Source organism: Mytilus californianus, unplaced genomic scaffold (genome assembly GCF_021869535.1).
Source record: "Mytilus californianus isolate M0D057914Y unplaced genomic scaffold, xbMytCali1.0.p SCAF_5, whole genome shotgun sequence".
Lineage (NCBI taxonomy): Eukaryota > Metazoa > Mollusca > Bivalvia > Mytilida > Mytilidae > Mytilus > Mytilus californianus.
The window spans coordinates 83,007,968-83,029,589 of NW_026262701.1; the positions used below are offsets into that span (position 1 = coordinate 83,007,968).

The 21,622-nt window shown below is 30.7% G+C and overlaps 1 protein-coding gene across 1 annotated transcript in view; it reads right to left on the reverse strand.

Moving 5' to 3' along the window:
* LOC127703184 (rotatin-like) overlaps positions 1 to 21,622 on the reverse strand; it is a 108,168-nt gene that overhangs the window by 84,854 nt on the left and 1,692 nt on the right. The window contains exons 2-21 of the mRNA XM_052207713.1: positions 21,000 to 21,187; positions 20,477 to 20,666; positions 19,509 to 19,670; positions 18,594 to 18,678; positions 17,990 to 18,104; positions 17,091 to 17,235; positions 16,349 to 16,499; positions 14,968 to 15,241; positions 14,451 to 14,624; positions 13,552 to 13,764; positions 12,201 to 12,313; positions 11,221 to 11,347; positions 9,282 to 9,407; positions 7,756 to 7,872; positions 6,967 to 7,106; positions 4,033 to 4,201; positions 3,540 to 3,639; positions 2,715 to 2,812; positions 1,333 to 1,453; positions 1,057 to 1,153 (exon numbers count right to left, since the gene is read on the reverse strand). Coding sequence (XP_052063673.1) covers positions 1,057 to 1,153; positions 1,333 to 1,453; positions 2,715 to 2,812; positions 3,540 to 3,639; positions 4,033 to 4,201; positions 6,967 to 7,106; positions 7,756 to 7,872; positions 9,282 to 9,407; positions 11,221 to 11,347; positions 12,201 to 12,313; positions 13,552 to 13,764; positions 14,451 to 14,624; positions 14,968 to 15,241; positions 16,349 to 16,499; positions 17,091 to 17,235; positions 17,990 to 18,104; positions 18,594 to 18,678; positions 19,509 to 19,670; positions 20,477 to 20,666; positions 21,000 to 21,187 — 2,905 coding nt within the window. The remainder of the gene's footprint in view (positions 1 to 1,056; positions 1,154 to 1,332; positions 1,454 to 2,714; positions 2,813 to 3,539; positions 3,640 to 4,032; positions 4,202 to 6,966; positions 7,107 to 7,755; positions 7,873 to 9,281; positions 9,408 to 11,220; positions 11,348 to 12,200; positions 12,314 to 13,551; positions 13,765 to 14,450; positions 14,625 to 14,967; positions 15,242 to 16,348; positions 16,500 to 17,090; positions 17,236 to 17,989; positions 18,105 to 18,593; positions 18,679 to 19,508; positions 19,671 to 20,476; positions 20,667 to 20,999; positions 21,188 to 21,622) is intronic.

A 21,622-nucleotide genomic window follows, 5' to 3' on the forward strand; every position in this document is an offset into this window, starting at 1 on the left:
AGGGAGCTTATGTCAATAGATATAAACAATTCACCAAACTTTCATGAAAATTGCTGAAAGCATTTTTGTGTTATTGTCCGAAAACTGGAAAATCCCCCTTTTTTCAATGAATAATACCCCATAACTCGGAAACGTAAATTCTAAAATTTATAAAAATCAAAAGGGAGCTCATGTCAATAGATATAAACAATTCACCAAAGTTTCTTGCAAATTGGTGAAAGTGTTTTTGAGTTATTGTCCGAAAACTGGAAAATCCCCCTTTTTTAATGAATAAAACCCCATAACTCGGAAACTTAAAATCTAAAATTTATAAAAAACAAAAGGGAGCTCAAGTCAATAAACAATTCAGCAAAGTTTCATGCAGATTGGTTAAAGCGTTTTTGAGTTATTGTCCGACATGTTGACGATGGACTGACAGACTGACAGACAGACGGACGGACAGACGGACAATAGTATATCATAATACGTCCCGTAAACAGGCGTATAAAAATAAGGAGATGAGATATGATTGCCAATAAGGCAACTATCCACCAAAGTTCAAATAAAGTGGATGTAAGCAATTATTTATCTATATTAGTTTTCAAGAAAATGAATCATGACTCAAATGGACAGGTTGTACAGAGTTTCTTAAACAACTGAAACTAGTATATAGTCAACATCAATAAGTGTACAAACTCTCTGTGAAGTTTCACGCATTTGGATTGTTAATCTTTAACAATGGGAAACAACCCATCCTTCCTAGGTAGGGTTGAAATAATTTCCACAATTATTAGTAAAACTAGTCTCATTTCAAATGAATCAATCTTTTTCACCCCCATTTTTTTTAATGACAGTTCAACTACTAATGCACTCAATGAAACAGGTAAATAATTCATTCAAATGTCCCTTAGTGTAACAATTTGTTAAATCATTTGATATGACAATATTCACAGTGACAGTGTACAAGGGACACCCGTACATACTGTGAATTCAACTATCTAAAATATCTTGTTCATGGGAGTTAAATGTACTAGATCTTTTATAAATTAGATGGTAAGTAAAGAAGTAAAAACTTACCCAAGATCAAATTTGGCCACTTCATCAAACAGAAACAGAACAAACAGATGTGCCACATCATAACATAGTCTCTCATCGTTCTGATTGAGGAAGGCAACTGAAGAAAAAAATCATTTGAATTAGTGACAAGACCGATATTGATGTGCTGCTTGAACAGTATACAAAATGAGATTCACACATGCCACTTAAAAAACATCCAGGTCTAAGTTTTCAGTTCACTGAATGCTTTGAGAAAATAAGCAGACACACATATCAGATATGACTTATTTAACTAACCTCTAAGTAGATTCATATATATTTCTGTGTCATGAGCCAACTTGTGTCTAAGAACATAATCATGATGTACAAGATATCTCAATACTGTTACACAGGATGGAACAAATGGCAGGCTTTCATTCTAAAAATAAACAAACAAGATATCTCAATACTGTTACACAGGATTGAACACATGGCAGGCTCTCACTCTAAAAATAAACAAACAAAATATCTCAGTACTGTTACACCGGATGGAATATATGGCAGGCTTTCGTTCTAAAAATAAACAAACAAGATATCTTAATACTGTTACACAGGATTGAACACATTTGCAGGCTTTCATTCTAAAAAATAAACAAACAAGATATCTCAATACTGTTACACAAGATGGAAGATATAGCAGGCTTTCGTTCTAAATATAAACAAACAAGATATCTTAATAATGTTACACAGGATTGAACAAATGGCAGGTTTTCATTCTAAAAATAAACAAACAAGATATCTCAACACTGTTACATAGGATGGAAAATATGGGAGGCTCTCATTCTAAAAATAAAAACAAGATATCTCAATACTGTTACACAGGATGGAACATATGGCAGGCTCTCATTCTAAAATCAAAAAGAAGATATCTCAGTTTTGTTACACAGGATGGAACATATGGCAGACTTTCATTCTAGAAAATAAACAAACACGATATCTCAATACTGTTACACAAGATGGAACAAATGGCAGGTTCTCATTCTAAAAATAAAAACAACATATCTCAGTACTGTTACATAGGACCAAACAGATGGCAGGCTCTCATTCTAAAATCAAAAACAAGATATATCAGTATTGATACACAGGATGGAACATAAAGTAGGCTCTCATTCTAAAAATAAAAACAAGATATTTCAGTATTTGTTCAAAGCATGGAACTGCTAGAAAGGCAGTTTGTTTACTAAATATGTTTGTGTTTTCCATCCTTTTGTAATGGAATCACACCTGACAGGAGATTATATTGATTGAGGTCAGATGATATACCTCATCATTAAATTTCTTTTCAGAAAATTTTAAGACTTGAAACTTTTATATCAAAATTCAATTACGTATAAAAAAAACATTTTAACGAGTCCAACATTTGCTTTTAATCATTATGCAATACATATTATGCAGCAATAAACAACCCATCAATTTTTGAACATACACAAAAGCTAATATTGACATACAACAGAGTAAAAATATATGCCTCACATCCTCTCAATGAGTGCTTAATAATTACATAATTCAGATATGAGATGATAAGTTTAAAAGCGAAACAATAAACAGAAAAATTACATTTTTCATTTAAATTTCTAAAGAAATGGATTTTAATTATATTTGTGATAAATCATATAAAGGGTAATGGTTTATACACATACCTTTGTATTTTCATCTGGTTTCATTATACCCAGTTTTATATATTTTATAATTTCCTTTACTCCTCCATCATTTTTGAATGGAGAATGTAAGTTATGGTCTGAAAATATAAGTAAGATTATTTTACATATTTTGTGAGACTCAATTACCTTCATTGTTTTTTCTTTATAGCTTGTTAAATGATATGATTGATTGTGTGTGTTTTAACGTCACTTTAAAGCGCCACTTTTGGGCTAGTTTGTGGTGGCTAGTTTTTATTGGTGGAGGAAGCCACAGTGCCCAGAGAAAACCATCAACCTTCAATAGGAAAACTGACAATCCTAGTCAATTAAGATTGGAGTCGAATGCACCCACACGAGCGGGGTTCGAACTCACAACCTCAGTGTTGACTGGCTAGTGATTACAGTAGTAACTACTTAGATCACTCGGCCACAGAGGCCCCTTAAATATGCATAGTGAACTATTTTATTGAATGTTTATTACCTTCACTTACCTTAATACATACCACAAACATATTACAAATTGTTTTATTCTCTTAAGGAAAATACCTCAACAGAACAACAGAAAAATAAATCATTGAAGCAGAGAAGAATGTTTTTTGTTTTTATCATATTGAAATTGGTCAAGAATGTAATAATAATTTTGCATTAAAGATTCATTTTCAGCATAAATATTATTGAACTTTAAGCTGGAACATGTCTGATATCAAAACTTATAAAGCATATAGATAAGAATTGTTGATATGAATAGTTGTAATAACTTGCAGGTAATTCTAACTTGATGATTTTTTTTTATATTTTACAAGCTAACAACCATTTAGTACAAACCTTGTAATATAATGGCAAGCTGGTCTACTGCAGATTTCTTCACTCCAGGGTCAACTGAATCTGACTTAAATATCTCATAAACCTTTCTTAAACCATCAACCTGCAAGGTAATTAAATTACACCATACACATTTGAAAAATATTTACTCTAACATTGTCAAAACATGAAATAAGATTTTCTTTTTCTAAATTGTTATTCTTGTAATAGAGAAAACTACATATACTTAAACAATCTAATTAAATTAAATTCAGTCCATTTATGAATGTTTTAAAATATTTAGTGTTAAAATATATTGATATCTTTAGAATTATAAAACTCAGTCCATTTATTAACAATTTAAGATATTCAATGTTAAATACATGTATACACTAATTCATACACATCCAACATCATAATAGCCTCCTCCCTTAATACAACTTCCATTTCTTACTTATTTCCATCCATAAAGATCTCTAATCTAAAAAAACTGTTTGTTAATTATTATTTAAATTACCTGGAAGACAGATCGACCATAGTCTTCATCTAAAGATCTTTGTGTTTCCACAATAAATATATTGGTAAGATTAGCTACATCTAAAGAGGAAAATGCTGGTTGTTTGTTCTGGCTATTCTCTTCATTGGATAGGAACCAGGCTAATCTCTTCAAAGCTTCAGCTCTACACCTACAGTATAAATCAATATAAATTGCAAACGTTTTGAATCTCAAGGGAAAAAAATGTAGTAGAACTATGCAACTTATTTTTTATGTGATCCTGTGTGTCACACAATTTATGGATATTCATTTATTGAAGAGTGACTAGTGATACTCATTTTTCTAATTAGATATATAATTAATTTCTTTATACCAATGTATCATAACTGCAGAACAAATTTATTCTATGCACCACCTTTTTGACCACATTAAATATGGTAAACAATTTTTATCATTAGGAGAAACTTTTGTAATGCTTTAAACCATAAATGGATGTCTGCAGTTTTTTCTAGATAGAAACTAATGTTCTTTGTCACAAAGACAATAAAAAAATTTAATCAATGATGAATAACCCTAAATATTTACAACCAGCAATGAATACTGCTGAATAATCTTTTAAGGTTCTTGATTTGTACCAGAGTTATCTCCCATTAAAACGATGTCACAGAGGTATGTAAACAAAATGGCAACAGCCAGGTTAAAAGTCCATCAAGTGACATGGAAATAAGATCAAACAAGGCTTGGAAATTCATCTAGTGGGGATAATATCTCTTGTAAATAGCTCTTTTCAGTACCATTAATAAATTTACTGAAAGAGTCAACCATGGATGTACATATGAGACATTCTTAGACACAAAATAATTTTCTAATATTTTGACAATCTGTTACTAAATAAGGCAAGTGCTTTTTCAATGGTTTAAAATACCCTTCCACTGTTAGTTTGGTATAATAAAACATTGTTGCCCCTTAGAAATGGAGAATCAAAATTGTCAACCCTAAATATTTATTTTACTGACATAGATTTCATGTTTTTCATCAGCAGGATGCTAAAAATGTACATTTTAATTAATAAATTAAAACAACTTCTAAGTAATACTAATAAGTATGTGTTATTAGTTCATAATATGAATGAAAAACTTCTTCAGAGTAAAATAGTGCCTTGATTATACCAAATATTATCTAATTTCTTCAAATCTTAAAATTAGAAGGATTTTAGATTTAGAATCCTATAGAAAAGACCAGCATCTATCTGAAACAAACAAAATCATCATAAGACAGATTAAACAAAGATCTTCCAAATGTTACCAAGATACACAATAAATCTGCACTGAAAACCCTAACCACTTTTTGTTTAAGTGATAATTGCCTGATTGTAAAATGGAGATATTCTGTTTATTTCAGTAATTGAATAGGAAGTTTTTTTCTTTTAAGGCTTATATATTTTAATAATCAATTTATAATAAGTGTGCACAGGCTATACAAATTCTGGTTCAGATCATGAGAACTCTGTATTTAAAACCATCTAATGTTCCATCTGGAGTTCAGGCAAATATGCCTAGGACAAAGTATTGTTTAAAAAAATAAATGTGGATAGTGTCCACATGTGGACACAGATGATGCCCCCGCTTGCATACCATATAGTTATAAAGGGACATAACTGAAGAACGGTAAAAGTGATGCTACCCAAATTTGAACTTGATCTGAGTTTTGTGGTAATAAGCATTGTGTATAAGTCTCATAACATTTGGTTGAGGCTAACTTAAGTTGAGAACAATAACTAAAAATTCAGCAATTTTTCTATTTGTAAACATGCATAACTCTAGAACGGTTGTGCATAAGTTTTATAACATTTGGTTGAGACAAACTACAGTTAGAGAACGGAAACGAAAAATTCAGCAATTTTTATGTTTATAAAGGGACATAACTCAAGAATGGTAAAAGTGTCGCCACCAAATTTCATACTTAATCTGTATTATGTAGTAATAAGCATTGTGTATAAGTTTCATTACATTTGGTGGAGGCAAACTAAAGTTAGAAAACGGAAACAAAAAATTTGTACTTGATCTTAGTTTTGTGGTAATGAATATTGTGTATAGGTTTCATAATGTTTGGTTGGGGAAAACTTAAGTTACAGAATGGAAACTAAAAATTTTGCAATCTTTCGATTTATAAAGGGGCATAACTCAATAATGGTTAAAGTGACACTACCCAAATTCAACTTGATCTGTGTTTTATCAGTGGAAGTCAAAATTAAACATTGCATTGTATAAAGCATTGATTGTAGTTGATTCAACTATAATCATGGACAAAGGAAGATAACTCCAATTTTAAAAATTACTTGATATTTAGAAGAAAATAAAAATTTTGCAATTTTTCCATTTATAAAGGGGTATAACTCTAGAACGGTTAAAGTGACGCCACTAAAATTCAAACTTGATCTGTGTTTTGTGGTAATAAGCATTGTGTATAAGTTTCATAACATTTGGTTGAAGAAAACTTAAGTTAGAGAACGGAAACTAAAAATTTTGCAATTTTTCCATTTATAAAGGGGCATAACTCTAGAACGGTTAAAGTGACGCCACCAAAATTCAAACTTGGTCTGTATTTTGTGGTAATAAGCATTGTGTATAAGTTTCATAACATTTGGTTGAGGCAAACTAAAGTTAGAGAACGGAAACCAATTTTGGGACAGACGGACGTACAGACGGATGTACAGATGGACAAGGATAAAGCTTAATGCCCCCTCCTCTACAGCGGGGGCATAAAAAAACATTGTATAACATTCTATCTTTTTTGGTATTCAGTTTTATAGTAACAGGCATAGTCTCATATCTTTGCAAAATGAATGAACTTCAAACATAAAACATATTTGATAACAGATGTAAACATAAATCCCCCTTATAGTGCCTCGGTTCTCTCTAGTTATAGAAATTGTTCAATAGATTTAATACATACCTTATGTCCGATGTAAACATGACCCTTAAGGTGCCTCTAAGTTTTTCCAGGTATGGCAGTTGTCCAGGACATGTTGAGATCAAAGGATCTATCATGGACATTATACATTTACCCAAAGTACTGTCACTATCAGCATAGGACTGAAAATAAACAATCATCTGATGAACCCAAAAATGATTCAAATAATTTCAAGTTATATAACTATTTCTGACAGCTATACTCATATATTTGAAACTATGCATCTCAGCTTGTCTGCTGATTACAGCAAATACCATTCACAGGTTACACATTTTCATGCAAATGATCACAATTCTTAATAAAGAGAACTATTGAAAACTGGGAGCTGATGTGATTAGTTTATCCAGAACTTGCGGAATCTAAGGTAATGACATCTTCTTACTAACAAGGATCATGAATAAAAGGAGACGTGGACTATAGAAAACCAGTTTAGGTCAACAGGATACCATTCTGTTTCACCTGAGTAATTTATATTTCAAATACCAATAATGTTGAATAGCTTAAGTTACAATTTTAAATAGAATTTACCATTTGTGAAAAAAAAACGAATTTAATGTTCATTGGTATAAATTGGAATTTGAAACCTTTTATTTAAATTTTTTTTTGTTAGAAACTTTAGATATATATTCAGGTAAGATGTTCCCAATTTTTTAATATATGGCAATACAAATAAAAATGTTACAAATTATTCAAAGAAAAACATTATTAATTTTACTCCAAAGGAATATTCAACATTCCTGTTGAAATTCAAATCTATGTGTAAATAAGTACCTGTATGATGGGTAATGACTTGTGTAAATTGGTCAAGAACTCTGTCCATAATTCTTCTGTCATAAATAACTGACTGTCCAGCAGATGGCATACTAAATCATTAGATGTCTTAGATACCTGAAATTGTCATGGAAAAAATAAACTGCTTCACAGTAAATATCCATTGAAAAAAAAATACAAGATCAACATTGTTTGAAAAAGACACATGTTGCAAATACATAAAATCGGTTTTTGATGCGTTATGATTGTATGCCTTATTTGAAGGTTGAAGCAAAAATATAAAACGTTCATATTTTAATGCCTAAAGTATATTATAAGTTCTCTTTCTACAGTCAAGGATATAACTCTATAGGGTTATTAGAGAAAAATAACATACATTTGTTATTGTGGACTAAAAAATCAAAGACCAGTGATAACACATGTATGTTACATGTTTCAAAGGGACAATATACATCATTAGTTTTGTTAAAATGTGTACAAGTTTTATTGATATTACTGTTGTCTTTATGTATACTTAACTATAGAAAGATATAGCAGTTCATAGTTTGCCAATCATGCATAGTACACCTATGTTATTACAGAAAAAATATGCCTGTAATAACTAAAGGGTGTTATTACAGCTTCTCTTTATCACTCCAAAGCATTTGCTCAGACATACATCATGTTTAATTACAATATATTTCAATTCATTGTAAGAAATAATGATCAGAGCATGTAATGAGGTTCTGCTGAAGCTTCCCAGTAATTCCCAAGTGCTTTATATAATAAGTTACATGCCATTAATAACTAAGCCTTGTTATTACAGCTAAGATTATCACTTAAAAGCCTTGTCTCATTTATTTACCATGGTTAATGATAAATGTATTAATTTAATTCAAAAATTAGTTATCAAGGCTATGCATTTAGTTTCTGCGCAAAGTTTCAAGAGTTCCCTAGAGTCCACTAAAAATTAAAATGTTGATGATTTATTTTACAAATAACAAACATATGTTATTACAGATTTAGAAAATTTAAGGATTAAAGAGTAGACAACTCATAAAAATATCTGTAATAACACATGTAAGATATTTTCTGTAATAACCCTATAGAGTTATATCCCTGACTGTTCTATAGCTTGATAAAAGTGTACAACTGAATATAATATTTCAAGCAGATTTAACATCAGCTAAAGATGTTTCTTACAATTCAAGAGTCTCTGCATTATTTAAGAAACGATTATCTAAAAATTGTAAATCCTGTTTGTAAACTTTCACCGGTATTATATATTTTTCTACCAATTATTCAACATGCTTGGTTAAGTTTATGTAACATTTCAATACATTCTCTGATATATTGCTATGTGTTGGACTGTTCCAGAAATAACAGATATTTCATATTTCCTTTAATTGTTCAGGCTATCTCTCTAAAATAATCAACACCCATCAAATATTTATAGAAGTGCCTTTGGACCATGTATAGAATCAATTCTGGAACAGCCCTAATTATATCCTCAAGTGAATGTTTCTCATACTTATTTTTCAAGGTACCTTTGTATCTTTATCATTGAGACCAAACACTGAGATTTCATACAGTATATCAGGATCCAGTAGAAACCTTGACAACATACAGGCATCAGAATTAGGGTCAGATGCTTCATCTACACTTAAACAACCCTGAAAGATAAAGTTTAATCAATATTACTAATCTTATTATCATAATTACAACCTTGCTTTACTACCAGCCGATATTCAAAATGTAATGTGTCTTTGAAGTGTTTATCTTTTAATTCAACTAAAATCTAGACACCGTGAAACCATTTATAATTTTGGATAACAAAATATCCTTTGTTTTGAAAAAAAAGCATATGTTCTTAAGCTGTAAATTGTAGTACTTCATGTTACAATGTACTAAATAATATGACACCATCTCCATGTTTCATGCCCAAACTTCTAAAAGTTTGTCAACTTCCTTTTATTTATATTAAACAATCTATCATTTTGACTTTAGAACCTTGTCCACAAAACTTTGTGGGACAAAAATCTGCTAACACAAACAATGAGAGTAAAAAAAGTACAATTTCAAATCATTCATGTGAAATACTTTGCAAATTTGCATTAGAAATTTCAGATAACTAGACTTTTGAATTCACCATTTCAGAATCTAATGCATTCTGATTAATATTTTCAAAAGTGTATACCAAAATGTTGTGATTGGCTAACAACGTCCTAAACAATGGGAATTCATCCAATGGTGTGATATTATCTTCATTTTGGGGTACGAACAATGAAATTACCCATAATCCTTTAGATTACAAAATGGGGAATTCTATCTAAGACCACACCAATTTAATTTCTTGTTCTGCAGATTTTTCCACTCCAGAAATTGGAGCTAGCGAGCGATTTGAAAATTTTAATAAAAAAAAATTTAATTTGCTGTACATTTTTGAGGCGAAGCTTGAAAAGTAAAGGCGAGCAATTATATTTTTTTTTTGTAAACATAAAATCATAGTTTCTGACAATATTGATCAAAACAAGATGGTATGAAACTTGATTTACCACTTTAATTTGACAAGTTTCTTTAATTTATCAGCTGCTGAAGTGTTTTTTTCCCCTGTTCACCACGACATGTAATGCCCACTTTTAATTGCAGCATATTTATGACTTCTTATATTACTGTTACTTTCTGAGGACATCAGATCTTGAACTGAATAATTGAATAATTATTTCAACTGCCTTAAATGATCTCCATTCAATTGTCATAGATGTCTTTCCTCCTTCACCGGACCTGAATTATAACTAGCAAAACAGCGGTTGTCTTGCAAGAAGCAAGAACTGCTTATCCTCCTGGGAACATCTTTTAGTGTTCTCAGTTTTGTTCTTCGTCTTTTTAGCACTTTGTATATAAATAAGATGTGGTATGAGTGACTCTCCATACAAGTCACAATGTATTTAAAGTTAACAAGTATAGTTCAAAGTACGGCCTTCAACACAGAGCCTTGACTCACACCGAACAGCAAGCTGTAAATAGCCCCAAAATGACTAGTGTAAAACAATTCAAACAGGAAAACCAACGGTCTGATCTATATATAAAACGAGAAACACCTATGAACTACACCAACAAACGACAACTACCGTAAAACAGGCTCCTGACTTAGGACATGTGCATTCAAATGCAGCGGGTATGCATAGTTTTGCTTAAAGTTTTGTGAAGAATTGTCCTTGACTTTGATAAGAAATCTGTGTTAATGCTCGAAACAGTTTAAAGGATCGCGAATTGACATTGACTTAAACGCTTTGGCGATCGCTTTTTTTTTTTTCAATGTTTACAAAAAACCGGCGTGGGAAATAGGCTGTTTACTTTTTCACATGCGGGAAGCGGGAATATTAAACAAAATTTTTTTGGTTTAGAAAAAAATATGTGCGAGCTAGTCCGTCAAACAAGGCCTAATGCCAAGTAAACACACTTGATTTGTGTACCTTTACATACCTTTATGACTTGGAAGATCGTACTGTATGTTTGAAGTCTAACTTTGGGCAGAGGATGAGCTAAAAACCTCAAAAGAACACTTCTACAGTTTATCTGGAGATCTGTATTTTTTTCTGATCTAGCACAACTGTAATAAAACAAGTGTAAAAATGTATGCAATATATTTCAACAAATTCATGTTAGATTAAAAAGCCTTGCAAAACAGCATACTTATTTTAAAAAGTTATTTTTTCTGAAAACTCCATGCTTATGGACTATTAAAAATGTTAAAATTTTGCATACATAGTTATTAACAAGAGTGGACACATTGAAGTGTCTTGCCTGCTTTACTGACCATTGATTTTATGTTGAAAGTCTTAAAGATAAAAATTTTACTACAAGCATCACATTAACTTAACTTTTTTAAAGATATATGAAAATGAGGTCCAGGTCAGATGATACCTGCCAGACAGACATGTACACCTTACAATTATTACATACACCAAAAATATATGACCTATTGCTATTAGTATTTGAAAAACAGACCAAGACACAACAACTTAACATTGACCAATGAACCATGAAAATGAGCTTATAGTATCTGAGAAACAGACCTATTCAAGTAACTTTAACCTTGATCCCTGATCCATGAAATGAGGTCGAGGTCAGGTGAACCCTGTCTAACAGACAAGACATTGCAAGGAACACAAATACCAAATATAGTTATCCTATTACTCATAATAGGTGAGAAATTCCATGACAAAAAAACTGTAATTTTTTTTCAAGCAGTTGCTGAACCATGAAAATGAGGTCAAGGACAATGGAAATATGACAGACAAAAACTTTGTAACATAAGGTATTTGCATAGTATGAAGCAGCCAGGTCTTCTATCTTCTGAAATATAAAGCTTTATACAAATAGTTTACATGGCTGCTGCCACTGCCGCCGAATAGTAATCCCTTTGTCTTTGTCGCAGACGAGACAATAAAATGTGTACTTACACAGACGATGATAATTTAACAAACTCTGATACCAGGGTAAGATGTAGATGGTAAGGTAGACTGTGTATAGATTCATCTGCTAACTCTGCCAACTCACAACTTCCTTGGTAAGCCTACAATTTATTGATTTTTTTATAAATATGTTCTGAAATAATTTATTTTGTAGTAAATCAGGAAAAAAAATATCTGAACTATACACCTTTCATTATCAAAAAGACAATATTTATCAAATCAGAATATCTATCAAAAATTTTTAAAATGTGCAACCATAAAAAAGGAACTATTTGCAACTATTGAAAGCTGTTTATAGCCTACTGTGGATTTATTTTTATAAAGTAGCCAGATACCAGTTTTCATGGCTTTCTTCAATAAAAGAAAACCACTATTGAAATGTTCAACCAAGTCCAAATTTTCTATAGACTTGTAGGCAGATTTTGGTAAAACCACAAAATCAAATATCCTCTTAAACACAATTTTTCATCAATCCTTGAAAATTGGATGTACTAGTAATTTAAAAGTTTCTGAGTCCTGTTGATTCACTTATTAATGATTTAAGAAGATAACATCTACTTCGTTTGGTCTCTGGTGGATAGTTGTCTCATTTGCAATTCTTAATTAAAATTATTAAGATGTTGTTTCCAGATTTCACTGATTTGTCATTTCTTTACATTTAAGATGTTAAATGAACATAATTTGTCATTTCTTTATATTTAAGATGTTAAATGAACATAATTTGTCAATTCTTTACTTATATGAAATGAACAAACTAGTATGCATTCCATTAAGAAATTTCAACCCAAACCATCCTATTAACAAATCAAGGTAATGCGACCTGAATCAATATGTTTCATTTCAGCATATTGCTTGAGTTTTACCACTCACAATTGTTTAAAGCGTTTCTGTGGAATAATGTAAAAAGAATCAACCACTTGTATAAAGCTGGATTCACAAATAAATTTAAAGGCCTAAAATGTGTTGTTTCTTCTTATAATTCATAAGCTTCTGTATATTGAATAAGAATACAATAACACTGTTTTAAATAACCATAATCAACTTATATTGTTAGGCTGCTGTCTAATTGACATTTATCTTACATCTTTTTTCATTCATACTGTGGATTCATTATTATTCATGTGGATTTCATGGGTACAGTTGAACCACAAATTTAAATTTTCAACTACATGTAAAAACAAATTTTCTATAGGCTTGTATGCAAACTTTAGCAATACCGCACAATCAAATATTTATGAACACATCATTTTTCCTCAATCCGTGAAAATTGGTAAACACGAAAATAAATGAATCCACAGTAAATGAATCCACATGAAATTGAACAAGCTGTTCCACATACCTCTTGTTGACAAAGCATTAGGAATTTACATGTTTTCTGCATTGATTGACACACTCTTGAAGCTGAGACATAAACATTGTATTTCTCTCTATCTACTTGTTCTAAGTAAGCCAGCAGCTTTATCTGTACATCAGAATAACTTTGAGAAAGCCCCTCATCAAACACAACTATTCCTATAGCTGATACAAGCTGTGTTGGAAGTATATTTCTTGCCTGAAAAATAAGAACGTAACATTTGTATGCTTAGTATAATTGTGACATGGATTGTGAAATAACTTTCACAACAGGCAACTAACATTTTTTGTCCTCAATATACATAAAATATTTACCACTTTATGATAAACAATCAACTTACACATGTCTGTTTTCACAGTCTTTTATCATTTGTAATAATAATCTTAAAACTTCAGGCTTTAATATATTTGAAATGTTCTCATTGCCAAAATTGTTCCATACCACTGAAACATAGATCAAAAGATATAATTCATATCTCTAGCTATTGCTAAGCTTTTCTGAATTTGCCATTTCCAATCACATCAATAAAGTTTAGCCTCACCATTATTTGAGCATTCAAGTCATAATGTTTCTCAACATTGAAATATTATATATAAAGTTATCTGTGTTCCAGGTCACTATGTTCTATTAACATTGAAATAGTTCATTTAAAATTAGTTGCATATGCTTCTCAACTACCTTTCTATCACAGAACCACTAATGTGTTTAGCTAATAATAAGCTCTACACAAAATAATGAGGTTTTAATAATTAAGACACAAAGGAATTGCACCTCTTGACACAAACTTGAGTTGTCTGTGCTCACTTGCCAAAGAAATTTTAGAACAGTAACTCAACACTTTACAACACCTGATTACACGCTCAAAGATGTATGAATTTACTAACCATTTTATATGGAACAAATTCCTGGAGTAGCCTGGCAAGGAAACAACAGATTCCAATATATGCCAATCTGTGTTGAATAAGGTCATTGCTTTCATTGTCATGGTCATTATTACGATAGTGATGATATAAAATCAAATTTCCAAGAGTCTCAAAACTGTTAGATAGTTTTTCCACCTGAAAAATATGAAAACATGAAATCAGGTCAGCAGAGATTACCTTTTTGAATATTCTTTACTCAGTGTATTAATGTTCAATACAGGATGTTTTTGAATAGCTCTTGACAAATATTACAGTAAAAAAGATATTATTCTTTGCTAAATAAAATTAAACACAAGTATGATTCTGGTTGAAATATATAACATACTGTAGCAAGAGAACACTTCATGCATGATGTCAAATCTTGACTTTAAACAATAGTATGTGGGACTGACATTTTACTTATATAAATATCGTTTATTTTGAAACAGTTATGGCTTTTTACAATATAACAAGGCTGCATTATGACACTTCTACTCACAATTTCTCTGGCAGGAGATGACACATCATTCCACACTTCCAATGTAATAACAGATGATAAAATATCTAATATCTGATTAACAAGATATAATAATTGTGTAACAACATTTTCATTGCCTGTCTTCAGAAGTGGCAGAGCTTTGTCTAAAACACAGCCACAAAACTGGGGAACTGTCATCTGAACGTATTGTAATGACTGCATGTCCTCTAAATCTGTTTCTTCTTGTTGTACAATGTCACCGCCTAAATCTAAACTGGAAGCTCGAGATGAAGATCTGAAACAATTGAAAAATCTTTTGATTAAATTCCTTTTAGTCTCCAAATCTATTACTTCTTGTACTATATGACCTCCTTATTCTATACCCAAAATATGTCATGGACATCTCTAACAAATCTTTGCCACTTCCTTTTTTATTACTGTTCGAAATATAATAATTGTATTGCTACTTTGAGGAGAAGCATGTTGTCGAGCATTAAAAAAACAACAAAAACAAACAAACTAGGAATTGTTTTTGTCAATGTTACATATTTGTATTATTTATTGTTTATTTGTGTTATTTAGTAACAATCCTATACACCTTATCGCTATTTGTCCGCCATTTCTGGACATCACACAAGTTCCCGTAAAATTTTGACGTCATAATAGAAAATATCTGACGCCACAATGGAAAAGTGATTGTTGTATGACGTAAAAGTTCGAGCGGGACTGATTCTCGGGTCAAGCGGGATTAGCGATAAGGTGTATTGTTTGGATTTTATACTTATAAAATATCTTATCTCCTTATCTAACAAATGAGAAATGAATTCAATCATCTAATTAGTGTATCTTCAAATCAATTTTTGTTCATTAAATCAATTACTATAACTGAACTTAATTTTTTTACACAAGATTCTGAAACAAAGAGAAAGTGATATTTTGATCAAACCTTAATAGGAATTTCTTCAACACCTTTTTTTCTTCTATATTGAATGTATGGGTTATTTGATATGAATCTGAAAAAAATTTATTTATTGAATCTCCATCAACAAAATTTTTGTTCCTCCCTCAGTGGGATTTGAACCTTTGCTTCTGTGACATCGTGGCAACACCGCCTGCACTGTGTCCTGCACCCTAGTATATATATATATATATATACAATCTACTATTTCAGCCGTACATAATAATTTATAGGTAATATCCTATATTATCTTGATCTCTGACTTTTGAATAAAAATATATTGATTTAACAGATATTTATATATTATATTATTATTATATGTGTCAAAGTGAAACCAAGGCCTTAACTGGGAAAAATACCAATACAGTTACCAAATTGTAAATTGATCGTCTATTTTAAATGTATTTTCTGTCAAAACTACCTGCTACATGTTGCCAAACCTACCTGCTAGATGTGGATGAGTCACCATCTCTCCCATCACCTCTGGGTCTTGGATCTGTCCAACCAGCAAATGAATTTCTGTCTGGAGGTGCAGAATGATTTGATAATGAACTCGGCGAATTCGAAAATGGTGATGAACTTGGTGAACAGAAATCTGAAATAAATATCAATATGCTATAACATACATTTCTATGCAAATTTTTAATACATTTGATTCAGTTGGGATCAAAACACTACATTAGTTGATGAACAGACATCAAACTTTAACTTCAACAATGTTGTCAAAAATGCATCAGAAATTTCAAATAGCATTGTGATTACAAGATGAAATTGAACTATAATTCTTTATTTAATTGCCAAATTTCTTGAAAAGGAATTGATCATTGACTACAATAGATTTTGAATTTTTTTACTTATAGGACAAGTCTGCTGTGTCCTCACACCTAAGACTTTTGGCTCACTTTGGCAAACTCATAAAACCAATAAGATAATATTTTGTGAACAAGTTCATGAAATCTATTATGACTAAACCCCTAAGATTTTGAATAATGTGTCTCTAAATTTAGGAAAATAGTTCTTCAAATGTTTGGTGATTTTGCACATTCCTTCTAAAAAAAGTTATCATTGAACAAAATAAAAATTTATACCACAAAATACTGTTGAGTTTGAACCACAGACTGCAAAGGATACGTATCAAAAATAAATTCATTTTGATAAAATTTGCCTAAAATACAGTAATTCAAACCTTGTTTTGGCGTATATAATGACGGATCTTGGTAATATCTTATGCGTGACATTAAACAAGCTGCCAGATCTCCCAGTGTTTTGGCAGCATGTATCGTTAGCTGTACATTCTGATTAGATGTTGATCCAAGTAGTGAAAGTAAATTCTGTAAAATACAATCAACATAATTGTATAATTCCCATTACAGACAAGACCATTGTTTGGAGGGATTCATAACCAATCAAAACATTTGGTGTACACTTTTGAAAATATTACCCAAAATGCATTAGATTCTGAAACAGAGAATTCCGAGACAAAATTACTGTTTTACATTTCTTATGTAAAAAATTATATTTTGTTCATTTTAAGGAGGGTGAATGCCAGGTACCACCCCCTCACCCTTGTCTTGTCTTTATAATATAGTCTAGCTTTCAACATTAATAAGATAGGTTCTTAAGAAAATAGCACATTACATTTAATGCAGTTAAGTCCTACAAAGGGAACTGATAATATTAAAAGTATTATCATGAAATTAAGCAACTTGTTAATACAAACTTAAATTCTCAAAGCTGACAACTTCTGTTTTAGCTGTATGATTGGTCTTAGAGAAAATTATATAAGTATAAATGTTAATACAATTTTGAAATGTGTTCAGTTGATATTTGACTGTCTTAACAATTTGTATATCAACCAAACTGTTTGCACTTGATTATTCTCTTTTAGTTAGTGGACTTTCATAACTGGGATGGGTTAACATTTATTTTTGAAGATAATAGTCACCTTAAGATGTTAAAATTCTTGACTTGTGTTCTTTAATGAGTAGCAACCTCATTGACAAATGTTTTATAATTTTCAGCATTGTTTATTTGTATATATAATCAATTTTCAATTCATATTTAGTGAAAAAATCTGAGAATTACCTTTACTATATTTGGTCTTTGTAAAAATATCTCAGAAGGAAAATCTCTAAAGACAACATCACTTAAAAATTCACAGGAACTTGCTAACAAATGTGACTCTCTGCTCTGTAAGGATCTGAAATAAATTACTTTTAAAAATTATAAAAATACTCAAATTCATTTAAACTGAACATATATCTTTGGAAATATTTGAGAGAACTTCAAACTTTATTAATAAGACATCCCCTCATACATACATAGTGCTAGTTTTACTTTAACTGTAGATTGTCACTATTTTTCTAACATATGTACACATGTGGTGAATTGTTTGATAATTTTTTTGACGAAAACATGAAACAAATAAAAAGAGATGAAGTCAATTTTTAAATAACATTAATCTTAATTCATGAATGTAATCATTTTTTACTCTGTTGTAAAAAAAAAATGGGATACACATATGTATCATTACTTACTCTATTCTTTTTTTAAACCTCGACAAAGTTGAAGTTTTGGAGTTTATGATTAAGATCTTCTTTTTTTGCATTGTTGTTTTTGTGTTTAATTTGACTTACATAATATAACAATAAAATTAAGGAAAATCCAATTCATTTTCTAAAATACTTACGAGTTTGTTGATAAGATGACATGTCTGTCGGTTGATGTGAGAGCCAACCATGGGAAGGTTGTCAAAATAAAACTACTAGCTGTTTCTAAAATACGAAGATTCACATAATGTTAAAAACAATTCACAAGGAATTGATTACCTTTTTTTAAGTTTCACATTAAAAACTACTATTGTTTAATAACAAGATGTAACTTTTTTATTTAAATGAATGAAAATTTCATTTTTTCAATTCAAATAAATGTACTTTAAAAAATAAATAGCAATTTTCAAGTTATAAAGTGACATAGCTCTAGAACAGTAAGTGACTCACTGCCCAAATTTAATTCTGTCTGTGAGTTTTGGTTCTTAGCATTGTGTATGAGTTTCCTAAAATTTGCATGAAGCAAAGTTAAGTTAGAGTGTGGAAACAGAAATGGGTCGGACAGGTTGACGAACAGTCAATGGTAACACATTATGCCTCCTTCATCTACGACGGGGGCATGAAAATACAGATATTTAACAAATACCCCTCCGTAAAGGAAAATCTTGATTTGAATTTATGTCTGCAAGTACAATGTATGATCTGATCAACAGGATATGCAACACTTGTTATAAATCATGTAAATCCAGGTTGTCTCCCCTTGGTTGATTTCCCATCTGTTTTTATTGAGTTGAACATCAGTTTTCTTGAAATCTTAACACTGTCCTGTCAGATTTGGGTATTATTTATAGTTCCTTTTTTCGTCATATAGCTCTTCAACAGTTCAGTTCTTATACATCTTGGCTTTCAAATATTCTGCTTTTTGCGTTCCTGGTGAAGGTAAATCCAGAAAAAGCGCTTCAGACGCATGAAATTTATAAAGTGTTGTTTTCTTTTTTTTCTTCAGATATCATGAGTTGACTGTACTACATGTACAAACAAAATAAACTATTTACCATTGTTTTGTTGATACTGCTGCTGTTGTTGCACTGATTCTATAGCATCTCTGTTAAAATAACCAACATTATCATCCCTGGTTCCAGCTATATAGGGTGTGTCTTGATTGGCAGGAGGTAGGGAGGATTGTAGTGTGTCTACTGTTGTTTCGGCTTTAAATCCTTTTAAAAACAAACACATTTTAACAACATTTTTTAAAACTCTATCGTTTTTGTGATTTGAACTTTCCTGTTCCACCAAAATTCGATTTATGAGAGGAATTTATATAAAGTGCCTAGGAAAAAAATATCTTATCCTTGCATTGTATTGCTGTTAGGGTTACTGAATTTGTTTTATGAATAAAGTATTGTTCATACTAAAATTCAATTCAATGTTTCCATCTTTGTTTGTATAATAGCCTAGAGAATAGAAAGGTGAATTTATCCCATTCATACAATAGTTGATGTATCTGGCTTCATGCACAGGAAAAATTCAACTCACCAATAAAATCTATCATTAATATAACATATCTGTATCATCACCCATTATTTTAAGATCATTATTTGAATTTCAAATGTATTTAATTGTAATTTAACATTTGAAAAGAAAATGAAGTATCATTTGGGTCACGTGACGATTTTCAATTTCACCCAGAATCATCCATAAATTTATTAAGAAAGTGAAGTGAGCTGTAAACTGCAGTTATAGAGAGCTACATAAAGGGTTTCTATTTTACAGTGACCTTAATATCTTTTACTGGAAATTAACACAAAGCTTCAGAAATAGAATTTATTCCAATTCATTACAAATGACTGTACAGTCTCCAACATGGTCATGATTAAGTGTTGAGCCATAGTCTTTATGTACTATGATTTGTCATGGTTTAGGGTTGAGTTTACTGTTTTTTTAAAATGCTTCAACTTTGGAGGACTTTTATACAAAAAATGTTGATATGACTAATGATAAATCTTCTTTAAGGAATTTTTACCTGTCTGGTTTTCCTGTTTTTGGTAAATGCATTCTGGTGCATGGTCCTGATGTTTTATTTCTGGCAGTCTCATGGTATTCTCTAAAATCTGGTCAATTAAAGGCTGTAGAGAGCTGGAAACATCTTTTCTCAACTGACTCAAAAATTCAATTCCGCCAATATCCTGAAGAATTTCAGCAGCAGGGGAATGCTGTTAAGATAAATTATATGAATCAGATTTTTAAAAACATTTATTATCTCATTATTCTGAGTTTCAACAATTTTTTTTACTGAATGGTTAAGAATTTTTTGAGAAAATGACCTAAGCATGAAAACTAAATGTTCACTTCATCAATTAATTTAACCGTAAAAATGCAACCATGGTCATGTACTAGGTAGAACCGTGTGACCATTTATTTACATATATAATCTTAATACATACTACCATAGTTGACCCAAAAAAACAATCATACATATACATATGTATTTCTCGTCTTCATGGCAGGCATGATTATATGCATGTTTGTTCTTCATAGTTTCCTACCTGTGTCAGTCTGAGTAAAAGTTTAAGGACATCTGCATTACTTGTACTGTTTGGAAAATTAAACCATTCCACTATTCTAATCAGGAGATGACGTTCATGGATCAGGTCTGCATCACAAATTAATTTATGTTCTAATTTAGACAGTAAATTTTCAAGGGCACGAATTCTGATCTCCTCCAAATCATGACCTGAAAATGTATATTTAATCATCTCTACATTATTAAGTAAACCAAAGTATATGTGTATTGTATCACCAGAAAAAAATTTGAAGATTTGTTTTCATCATCATGTAAAACTATTAAGATTAACATGATTAAAGTGTTAAAGTGTTGAAAATATAAAATCATCACATCTAAAGTTTCATAACCTGAAAAACTGATGATTACTGAACTAGCTCAAAAAGTGCTATTTTTGTTTACATAAATTCAATACCAGTATGAAATCATATCAGAACCAACATCTGTGTTTATAGGATGACCTGTCATGTTAGGCGATGACCTTGTACTGAATCTGGGATAATGACATGAAAATCACTTTAAAAGTATCATACCTCTATTTTCTTCCAAAAAATCACTTCTTTAAGTATCATTATCTTATTTACCCCCACTAATTTCAACACCCCC